Genomic DNA, 12,364 nt, shown 5'->3' with positions numbered 1-12,364 from the left:
GTATGTATGTGTGTGTATGTGTCTATGTATGTATGTGTATGTCAGTGTGTGAGTGTGTATGTATGTATGTGTGTGTATGTGTCTATGTATGTATGTGTATGTCAGTGTGTGAGTGTGTATGTATGTATGTGTGTGTATGTGTCTATGTATGTATGTGTATGTCAGTGTGTGAGTGTGTATGTATGTATGTGTGTGTATGTGTCTATGTATGTATGTGTATGTCAGTGTGTGAGTGTGTATGTATGTATGTGTGTGTATGTGTCTATGTATGTATGTGTATGTCAGTGTGTGAGTATGTATGTATGTGTGTGTATGTGTCTATGTATGTATGTGTATGTCAGTGTGTGAGTGTGTATGTGTCTATGTATGTATGTGTATGTCAGTGTGTGAGTGTGTATGTGTCTATGTATGTATGTGCATGTGTGTATTTGTATGTCAGTGTGTGAGTGTGTATGTGTCTATGTATGTATGTGTGTGTGTATTTGTATGTCAGTGTGTGAGTGTGTATGTGTCTATGTATGTCAGTGTGTGTGTATTTGTATGTCAGTGTGTGAGTGTGTATGTGTCTATGTATGTATGTGTGTGTGTATTTGTATGTCAGTGTGTGAGTGTGTATGTGTCTATGTATGTATGTGTGTGTGTATTTGTATGTCAGTGTGTGAGTGTGTATGTGTCTATGTATGTATGTGTATGTGTGTATGTGTATGTCAGTGTGTGAGTGTGTATGTGTCTATGTATGTATGTGTATGTGTGTATGTGTATGTCAGTGTGTGAGTGTGTATGTGTCTATGTATGTATGTGCATGTGTGTATTTGTATGTCAGTGTGTGAGTGTGTATGTGTCTATGTATGTATGTGTATGTGTGTATGTGTATGTCAGTGTGTGAGTGTGTATGTGTCTATGTATGTATGTGTATGTGTGTATGTGTATGTCAGTGTGTGAGTGTGTATGTGTCTATGTATGTATGTGTGTGTGTATGTGTATGTCAGTGTGTGAGTATGTATGTGTCTATGTATGTATGTGTATGTGTGTATGTGTATGTCAGTGTGTGAGTATGTATGTGTCTATGTATGTATGTGTATGTATGTATGTGTATGTGAGTGTGTGAGTGTGTATGTGTCTATGTATGTATGTGTATGTGTGTATGTGTATGTCAGTGTGTGAGTGTGTATGTGTCTATGTATGTATGTGTATGTGTATGTGTATGTGTATGTCAGTGTGTGAGTGTGTATGTGTCTATGTATGTATGTGTATGTGTGTATGTGTATGTCAATGTGTGAGTGTGTATGTGTCTATGTATGTATGTGTATGTGTATGTGTATGTCAGTGTGTGAGTGTGTATGTGTCAAAGTTAAATAAATAAAAATTATTTTTATTATTTTTTTTTAAAATTTTTAACTTTATTTAATACATAACTCACAATCTCTACACACACATATACACACATATGCACACATACACACACATATACACACAGTACCTTCACTCACAGCATACACACGAAAAGCATGCGGCACGTGCACGCGCGTTCGCACATGCGAGCACGGCCGCAGACATTATAGAACGGCCCTAAGTCATACCCTCTTTGATGCGAGAGTGGCAATGTATTGCTGTTTTTCCTGGCAACAATGGGTTAACGGTTAAGGACTGGATTATCAAATGGTTACCTGATCTCTGGGACACCTTTATGCAGTTCCAGTAATAGATCATGCTTAAATGGCTCTGTTTGGATGCTGACACAGACACTCTAGAACTGCATGCCAGAGTAAACCTGTTGTAGTGAACACAATGCGAGCGATCTGTGACAGGGTGTTTGTATCATTTGTCTGCTCAGGAAAAAAATCAGCTGGGGCTTTGTCAGGTTCCATTTAGATATGGAAGATATCTGGAGCAAAATGTCACATCTGGCAGACAAAAATCACAAGCAACATTCTGCACTTTCATCATCCCTACAAAGTTCTGCCTGCAGAAAATACAAGACGGGGCCCTTTCTTGCAGGCCTCTCTTACATAGTTACATAGTTACATAGTAGATGAGGTTGAAAAAAGACGTAGGTTCATCAAGTTCAACCTATGCTAAATTTAGACAACAGATACTTTATCCTATATCTATACTTACTTATTGATCCAGAGGAAGGCAAACAAAAAACCCCATTAAGGGGAAAAATTCATTCCTTCCTGACTCCAAGAATTGGCAATCGGATTAATCCCTGGATCAACATCCTTCCCATGTATACTTATTTGGTATATCCCTGTATACCTTTTCCATCTAAAAAGATGTCCAACCTTTTTTGGAACAAATCTATTGTATCTGCCATCACAGTCTCCATGGGTAATGAATTCCACATTTTAACTGCCCTTACTGTAAAGAACCCTTTCCTTTGTTGCTGGTGAAATTTCCTTTCCTCTAACCTTAAGGGGTGCCCCTGAGTCGTTTGTACTGCCTGTGGGATGAATAGTTCTTTTGAAAGCTCCTTGTATTGTCCCTGAATATATTTGTATATAGTTATCATACCTTGAAGAAAAGATGTTAAAGTAACTCCAAACACATGGACTATGGACACTTGTAGAGGGCTACTGTAGTTTTGAAGGGTTTTTCCGTGCTATATATATCTTCAACCAACAGGAGGATCCGATCCATACCCACCATGGCAGCTTATTGTTGCATGAAGCTCTAATGTATGCATTCATTAAGGTAATCCATGAATTAGCATTACCGGCTCACCGGCTGTAGGCTTCAATATTATTATTCAGATCCCTGTTCTCTTCAGAGAAGAAGATTAAGGCTGTTTAAGGCATTGTATTTGCTTTTATAGGTATACTGGTCAGTTTTCAAAAAACACATTATTTTTGTCAGTGTCAACTTCCTTGGGGGGGGGGGGGGTACAAAAATTTGGCGGCCTACACCTGCATGGGAATTAATGGGTATAGTGCTATAATGATCCAATGTGTACTGTACAATATGAGTTCTAAGAACAAATGAAATAAGCAATGACTATATTCAAGAGTCTACTTATCTAGTGTGTCCCTACACCACACTATTTAAGAGAGAGTACATATTAACCTCTTTGTAGTCACAGGCCTTCATGAAACAGCTGGCTGATGTGCTCTGTCACAACCAAATTGAAGAGTTGAGAGGTTATTGGAGTAGTAAACGAGGACCATAAACACACCATAAAACCCACTTGTAAATGGATTGTGCACAATTCAGACCTCAGAAGGGAAGAAAAAAAAACATCAGGGTAGATCTATTTTAAGGATATTCACCAAATAAGGATAAAGAGAAATACTGCCAGTCCTAGCTGCTGTTCTGTTGGCTTTTGGGGTTACAAGTATGGGTATTTCAGACGAGCACAAAAACATTTAGTTATGGAAAAAAAATGCATCTGTTGTTATTTTTTGCCAGGCCATAGCTTCTAATAAAACAACAAGGTAGGACTCCTTTCTCTATGCAGTCATGCACAAGCATATATGTTTGAGCTGCATTTTTTACTGGGAGCACCCACGCCATGAAAATGAAGAAGCAGCAATATAAAGTGACACTGAGCATGACTGCACATTTCTAAGGTTCTACTTAGAGAATGGAGAACCGAAAACATTATTGGGGAATTCCAATAGTTAAGACTGCAGACCCTAACTGCCTTCTCCTAATGCCTACTGTCTTCTCAACACCAGTCCTCAGAACCCACTTGCAGGGCAGGTGTTTAGGAGAAACAAACCGCGTGCAAGTCCCGACTGGGTAGCAGCCTCCTGGGGTCATGCAGAGAAATGATTAAACCTGATGAGCCACCTGGGCTTAGGACTGAAGTCTTTTAAGCAGGCAATAATGGTAGGCTGCTCACCAATGGCCGCTGTATTGCCAACTGTAACAGGGACTTATCACTGTTTTAGAGAAACTTCTTCTAAATCCAGCAGTGTGCTGATTAGTTACACACAGGCAATCAACCAGACTCCACCTGGCTGATTAGGACTTTTAGAACAGCCTGATGTGAGAAACAGGAGAGAGATTCCTTAGGTTACATTTGGGCTGACATAAGGAGAAAGAGGACTGCAGAGATTTCCTTAGCCCACAACTGGGCTGCCCTGAGGAAAATATGATGTCTTGATGCACACAAAAGGACTGTATGCTGACAGCAAGACAAGGGGACAAGACCTCTATATCTGGACACAGAGAGTGCCATAGCACACAAGGATGCTGACCCAGGAGAACAGACAGGCCTTCCCCTACAGCAACAACAACAGAAACAGATAAGAGACTTTCTTGTTGGACTGTTGTGTGTGTGTGTGTGTATGTGTGTGTGTGTGTGTGTGTGTGTGTGTGTGTGTGTGTGTGTGTGTGTGTGTGTGTGTGTGTGTGTGTGTGTGTGTTTAGGGTGGTAACCAGCTTAGCTACCCACCCAGTTAGAAAGGGCTGGAGTAAAGGTTTAGTTATTCTGCAAAGTGGAGTAGGCCTTTATTTTGTATGTTTTTCCTTGTTAAAGGAACAGGCGCAATAAAGCCGGGACTTAATTTCACCTAATCGGTCCCCATTAAATGTACCTCTGCACACATCTCTTACACCAACCTAACCTTGTTTTCTAATCCCTATACATTCTGGTTTCCATCAGTACTGCACTCTTAGGCCGCGTCCATGGTGAGCGCGACCACGCGCATGGCACGATTAAAATACCATGCAGGCCATAGAGCATGCGACCGCACGCGCGATGAGAAGCGCCGGCGCTCGCGATCTGTGAGCAGACAAATACATTTGTTTCTATCCCGCGACGGCCGTGTTACGTAAGCGGTTCACCCAATGTGGGGGAACCAGCTCCGTGATGCCACGGTCACGCCTCCCCGTGGCGTCTACCCCATGGCCACAAATCGCTCCAGCTACAGGCGCGAGGGACGCCACACGCACGGTCGTACTCACCATGGATGCAGCTTATGAAAAATAGTTACTTGAGAAACAGGACTGGCCTGCCCTGGATCACCATTCCATAAAGGCGCTGATGCATGGATGAGAGAAATAGGGGGGCGCAAACGAGGGTCAAATACAATATCAGACCATAATGTAAACAAATACAATAACAGAGGTGATGGGGAATGCACAGAAAAATGTACTCACATGGGCCTGTGTGGTACTGTGTGTTGCTATAGGTATCTTTAAGCTGCTCCTTCTTGGCAGTCAGTCCCACTCCTTCTCCCTCTGTTCGTCATTGAAAGCCACTCAGGGCCTCCTTCGAAAGGATTACTAGATCCGAAACGCGTTGTGCATGCAGAGACCTGGACCGGAAGTACTGTTTGTCTGCACGAGGACACCGTAGCCGGCACCTGCATGAAGGGGTAGCAGTCCTGCATTCCGGACATGGTGAGCAGGAACACACTGCACCGGAGAGGCTGGCGTTGTGGCTCTGGAGCAGCTATTTTATGTGTGAGTTTTATGTTACCTCACTTTTATCTTTAATAAATGCTTCCTAAATCAATTTGTGTGGCACTGTTTCCCACTACATGTACCCTGAGTGGCGTGGGGACTCAGCCTTAGATGTGTGACGGTTCAGGGGATTCCTTCCCCTTCATGTGTCCCTGACGTCCCATGCGTGCCTACCTCCTCTGATCCTTCCCCTGCTAGCCTCCCTTCCTTTACCCACACCTGTCCCCCTCAGGCAGCCTCTGACGCTATCCCGGCGCCAGTGCGCGCTCCCCGCAAGGCTCGCGCACCCGCTCGGTCCCCGGTCCCTTGCTGCGGCGTTCCCTGCTCTCAGCCCCCCTCGGTCTCTACTCCTGTCCCCTTACCTCCGGCGGCTTTCCCCTCCGTTCCTCCCTCATCCTCTGCGGGTGTTCCCGCGGCGCGGCGCTCCGCGTGACGCAGCCTGTGTGCGCGCACTCTCAAATTACAGAGGGCGCGCGCACACGCGCCTCTTCTAGGTTTTCTCTGCCTCCTGGCTCCTCCTCTTCTCCTCCTCACCTATCCGTGCTGTCTCCCACTTCACCCTCTGCTCCTCCTCTCTCTCCCATTGGTGTTCCCTCCTTTATAACCCCTGTCTGTCCTTTCTCTCATTGCTCCGCATAGCTCTTGTTACCCCTGTGTGTGCAGTCCTATGCTTGGCTCGCCTCTGTGTTCCAGCTTTGTTCCTGCTCCTGCTTAACCCTGGATTTACCTGGTTTGACCTCTGCTCGTCCTGGAGTACTCTGCTCTCTGTTGCCCTTGAACCCTGCCTACGAACTCTACCTTGCTGACCTCTGTGACCCCTGGACTTTGGCTTACGAACTTGACGACTCTGACTTCTGTATCCCTGGACTCTGGCGCACGGACACCACTACTCTTACTCTGAACTCTCAAGGCGTTGCAAGTATATCTAACCATCTCTCAACAGGCCCGGCAACGCCATACCACACTCCGGGCACGCCCTCACTGCTGTGGGTGCGTGGTAATACCCTTCCCACCTCAGTACTGGGGTCTTGCCAGGTGTGCGGGCATACAGGCGTGACAAGATGGAATCTTAACCACTGAACTCCACATTACTCTACTGCAACTAATATAGATCTCAGATGCATTTACCTTGACCCACTGCAGACGCACTTACTAGAACACCCTACTACTGTCTCTGTAAGATCTCTCCCTCTTACAACGTAGACTGTAAGCTCTTCGGGGCAGGGACTCCTTTTCCTAAGTTTACTTTTATGTCTGAAGCGCTTATGTCCATTATGTCTCATATTATTATGTTACGTGTATTACTGCTGTAAAGCGCGATGTACAGGGATGGCGCTATACACATAAAGATATACATACAAGCAAATCTTTTTGCTCCAAAACTTCCACATTTCCCATTATGAAAGCCTATAAAACAGAAAATTGTAGGTTGACAAAAATTGCATCAGTGTGATCCAGATCTGAGTCCAAACCCAAACTAACATTACTTGGGCAAGTATTCTTATCTTTTTGTGCCTGACTCCTGTTATATTATACTCATATAATATCATCCAAGGTTGTATAGCTCTATGTATACAGCCAGCATTATATTCATGGAAATAATTGACTTTAGAGTAGCAGGTTTTTCTCTTTCTGGATTTGAAGATGTAGGGGCAAACAGTAGATGTACTTAATGACTGAAATGAAAGGTTGTAGAACAGCCGGGCAAGGGGTTTGTGGGGCAAAAAGGTATGAATGAAGACAGAAATGAATCCAAGCATATTGATAAGCACCTCAATTCTGACTGGCTGTTTATTTTAGACCCGACCCTTTCGCAGCAAAGCAATGGGTTGCAGACCCTTCTGGCAGCCAACGGGTTAAAGGACCTTAGAGGCAATCTGGCACTACCATGCAGGAAGAAGCCCCATTGAAGCCAATATGGGCTTTCCATTGCAGTACATGAAATGGTGGTAGTGCACGTACTCAAAACATACAGGTGATAGTGGGGTACTTAACCGCCGGTGCGCTGGTTCTGGGGAGCTCCTGATGTCCCAAAGTGATCCAGTGAAGAAGAAGAATCAGGCACACGGTCTTAATCATCAATGAAAAGGGGGTTTATTGTGCCAAGGAATCCAACGTTTCGGCAGTAATACTGCCTTTCTCAGTGTAGTGACGTCAGTGCCCCGCCTCCCCCCTCCTCCCGATCACGCTGGCTCGTCTGCTATTACATGCAATCGCTCCCGATTGCGCAGACGAGCCTCAGCGTGAGCGCGGAGGAGTGCTGACTGCTAAACTATGGACGGAGCCTTAGTGTTTCAGATTAGATTGCAACAGTTTAACACATTTACGAGCTACAAAGGAAAAACTTATATATTTCTTTCTTTAATTAACCTGAACCTACCCGCAGTGTATCTGGTACTTGTTGCCATAATATGGTGATATCAGTTGATTGTCTACATTGTCCTTCTTATGTAACGTTAATCTACATAACAGACCTACAATTGGGCAAATATTTATGGGTTATTGAGGGAGAAACACATAAAATATGATAAAAAAACAAAAGGGGTCCCTTTTTTCCCCGAACACAGTGTACAGTTAAAAAAAAAGTAATCAAGGAACTATAAAATACACACTTATTTAAAACATACAAGGCACACAGGGGTGTTACGTTAAAAGTTAATAGAGTTAGTGGAATGTAATCTCTAGTGTGATAACAGTGATAATTTATTCCCTCAGCCCAATAGATGATTGATGGAATATGAAGTGACCACCAGCATTTTTCTACCAAATCTCCCTAGAAAAATTGAATATGTGGGCCAGTGGGGGTCAAGCTTTATAATGGATTTGAGGCAATTATGTTTGTTGTACAACGGGGGGCTAACCAAGGTGGTGAAACTTTTTGTAGTCACTGGTACCTTCACCCCCTGCCCCCCCTATGATTCTTTACAGGAACCCTCTGGCAGTGCAGGGGAAATAAAATCATAAAACATTTCTATTATTATCTTTTATTTTGCTCGCCTGTTTTGATATTGATGCAGCCTAAATATTAATGCATGTTTTTTTTTTTTATTCTTTAAAGATGATCGTCCTCTTAACCAAGACCCTGCATTGGAAGTTGCCACGGTGACAATAATACCACCGAATTGAAACCTTATCGCGACAGCGAAGTAACTTGAAAATAGGCAGCAGAGTAGTTTAAACGTTAGTAATATGATTTCACATAGAGTATTTGATTATTACGTCAGTTTTGCTAGTAATGGATGAAAACCTTTTTACTGCCATCAAAGCAAAGCGTGTGCTGCAGACCTCCAGAGACAGGGATTATAATTAAAGATTACGGTTTTCTGTGTATAGTTTTTAGAAAATCTGTGTTTCTTGGGGGTGGTGGGGGTGGGGGGGTGGGAAGGGGGTTTCCTGTGTTTTAATTTTATTATAAAATAAAATCGATGATTATCAGTGTTAACAATGAAAAAAAAATTGACACACATTTGAACGTTGGTGTTTCTTGGTGGGCGTATTGTTAGTTCTCTTACAATCTATGTGCTCTCTTTGTCCCCTACCTGCAGCTGGGCATCTATAAGAGGTGAAACGCATAGGAGATGATGCTTTTTATCGACTTTAACTGGAAGTGCAAGATAATCAGTCTGCTGTGTTTTTCGGTTACAACCTAAAACTGGAACCCCTAATTATAATGCAGAACACAGCAGGGGATGTATAAACAGACACTGTATATTTCATGAGGGGCAGCAATTGTCACAACGTTTCATAAAGCTCTATACTGTATATGTCTGTGCTGCACTTTAAAATATGCATGGAAATCCTTCTTGGAATGCATGTTGGGGGGCTTCAGTTTGTTGTGCATTATCTAAAGCCCTCTCCCGCCTTAAACCTTTCTCACTGACTGCCCCACACGTCTGGAAAGCCCTTCCCCTCAATACCTGACTAGCACCCTCTCTATCCACCTTTAAGACCCACCTTAAGACCCACTTGCTAATACTAAACACATGATACATAAAGCTTGGCCCCCTGCAGACGCACTTACCAGAACTCCCTCCTACTGTCTCTGTACGTTCTCCCTACCAATTAGATTGTAAGCTCTTCGGAGAAGGGACTCCTTTTCCACAATGTTTCTTTTATGTCTGATGCACTTATTCCCATGATGTGTTATTTGTAGTTATTTGTTATTTATATGATTGTCAAGTGTATTACTGCTGGGAAGCGCTATGTACATTAATGGCGCTATATAAATAAAGACATACATACATTATAAAGAAGGGCTGATAAGAGATTTAAATTTAGGGGTATAAACGATATAATCTGAAGTGGCCGTACTGACCCTTTTCAAAAATAAGTCAATGGGGATTTTTGCCCGAGAATGGCATGAACAGCAATTTTGAACTATATAGAATTTACTCCTTAGTTGTGAGTTGGGGAAACAACTTCAATAACATGTTAGAAATGCCGTTACTTGCAAACCATGTATTTATTTAGTTAAATATTGCCTTTATTTTTTCCTTTGTCATCATAATCTCATACCTTATTTATTTTTATTTATAATATATTTTACCAGGAAAAAAAATACATTACGAGTTACCTCTCGTTTACAAGTATGACGCAAAAACGTCTAAGCAGTTTTCTTTGTTTACAGAATTACTGATGTGAAATTAGTTTATTTATTTTTTGTTGCATAGACTCCAATGCGATTTGGCAAAAACTGTTTTAGAACTCACCCCTGATCCCTGCAACTTTGGAAATTTCGCAAGATCCTTGCCTGGGTGGGTAAATGCCCTCAAATGAGCTTAATTGTTTATTCGTATATATTTTTTTAAATGTTATACCTTTTAGATGTTCATCTCCAAGTTGCAATGTAAATAAAAATAATAATAGTAAAAAAAAAAAAGGTGTTATATGGCTAAGAGGTTTCACTTTATTGTGATTCCAATTTCTGTTATTTAATGGGACTGTCCCTAAAAAAACACATCAGCAATTTGGATAAAAAGCCCACACATTTGCAGCCGCCTCATTCCTTCGCTGTTTTCCCTTAATCCCCGAGGCTTCCCAACTGCACACAGCAATTCTAATATTACTAATAATGGAAATACATCTGGGCAGGAATAATGTGTTTTCATTGTCTTGTTTATTTCAAGTTGGTTAGATGCCCATACTTGCAAGACAAGGCAGGGGGTGTGGTTGTAATATTTCTGAGTGCACATACCCGACCTCCTACCCCTTCCCAATGTTCCATGGAGTTATGTACTGTACCTCCTACTAATTACACATCCATATTACCTGCCACACTCCAATAAATATCCACCTGCCTCATACACTCAACCCTCTAGATCCACTTACTCTTTTGCCTCCTGTATTTATAAATGCATATCTTCACTGCCCTCACTCACACTAATATATTACTAAACCCATGCCCTGTCCTACTTTTAGATCCATATACCCACCTACCCCATGCCTACCATATCACTTGCAACAATTATGCACATTCTTCACCTTACTGATGCATCCACCAACCCAACTATGCATATACCTCCTGCCACCTTCATATTTCATACATCCATGCACCACCACCTGCTTCCCACTCACTTTTTCACCTACCCCTACCTATAATTGATATATCTGCCCACTCCCTCTTTATAAATCCATATACAGCCCTATTTCTAAATCAATATACTACTGATATACACCTTGACCAGTCCATATTTCTATGTGCATATTCCCTCTACTCCCTTCTTATTTACACAAGTCTATACAACTTGCCCCTTCCTTATTTCTTCATCCATATGCCCTGAGCCCACTACCTATCTATATAACCATATACTCTCTGCCCATGTTAGTATTTGGCTCAATATACCCAGTACACACTCCCTTATATACATCCTCCAGACTTCTATACCTGTATACCTACGGTCATCTCTGTAATTATATTTCCATATACCACATGCCATGACCCTGCTTATGTACATACCCTCAGCCCCCCCCCCCCCCCCTTACCCACACAAAAAAAAACCTGTGTGCCCCCCTCCCCTGCACATACAGGTCTCAACACTCACTGCCTATACACCAACAAAAGCCCCTTTGCACATGAACCCACCTGCTTCTCGGTGAGCTCCTTCTCCAGCTCTCTGCATTTATTATGCCAGACCAAGCAGTGCAGGGGGTATCTGCTGTCCGGACCTTTCCTTGCTGGCATCATCCTCGCCTCATGCTGGGTTGTCCACCCTTCCTCCCCAGATCACCATGCAGAACCGTGTGGGAGAGTGGATAGAGGAGAGGGGTTTGGTTGGAGGAAGGGAGGGGGGGGGGGGGGCAGCTAGAATAGGCTGGGGTCTTCTTACACAAGCTGTGGATGAATGTCTGTGCGCCTGGGTATGTGTGTCTGCACACAGCAGCCTGTCAGGGATGGGGAGAGCAGGAGCAGCCGGTCCTCAGCCCCGGACACACACACACACACACACACACACACACACACACACACACACACTGCACAGACTAGAAGGGAGAGGCAGAATAGAAAGGGTCCAGTTTAGGCATGGCAGGGAGGCAGCCGGATCCCACCGACAGGCAGAGAAGCAATGCAGCTTGGAGGGGAAGGGTGAGGCAGTGCCAGGGGCTCCTGGTGGGCTCAGGACTCCTCCCTGGCAGGGCTGCCACGGCACTGCTGGCTATGCATGGTGCTGGCTGCGGCCAGTGACAGGCACAGGCTGGGCGATTTGCATCATGGGAGTTGTAGTTCCCAGCCCTGCCTCTCTTCACTGACAGGTGTGGCTGCTGATACATGGCTGTCCTGAGGACCATCTGCATTTATTGGAACATGGGCCATTTTTATCTCACTTGGACATTTTTTTTATTGCCCTTCCCCCCATGCTGCCATGAATGTGGAATTATATTGATATAAATGGCTGACATTGTATTGTAATGAAGTGCCCTATCTACCTCATATACACAATATGAAAGTAAAATTAGC

General features: G+C 43.4%; 1 protein-coding gene across 4 annotated transcripts in view; it reads right to left on the bottom strand.

The window, feature by feature from the left end:
* ANKRD13B (ankyrin repeat domain 13B) overlaps nucleotides 1-12,098 on the bottom strand; it is a 135,080-nt gene extending 122,982 nt beyond the window's left edge. For 3 of the 4 annotated variants that reach the window (XM_075594211.1, XM_075594210.1, XM_075594212.1), the window contains exon 1: nucleotides 11,492-12,097. Coding sequence is in view for 2 of the 4 variants with exons in the window: in XM_075594210.1 (XP_075450325.1) it covers nucleotides 11,492-11,593 (102 nt within the window). In the remaining 2 variants the exon portion in view is untranslated. Of the gene's footprint in view, nucleotides 1-11,491 lie in introns of all 4 variants that reach the window. The other variant, XM_075594209.1, reaches the window with a different exon arrangement.
* Between the last annotated feature and the right edge of the window lie 266 nt (nucleotides 12,099-12,364).

The sequence above is a fragment of the Ascaphus truei genome, chromosome 3, assembly GCF_040206685.1.
Source record: "Ascaphus truei isolate aAscTru1 chromosome 3, aAscTru1.hap1, whole genome shotgun sequence".
NCBI lineage: Eukaryota > Metazoa > Chordata > Amphibia > Anura > Ascaphidae > Ascaphus > Ascaphus truei.
The sequence above is the reverse complement of the archived record's forward strand: the minus strand, read 5'-3'. Positions and strand labels throughout refer to the sequence as shown.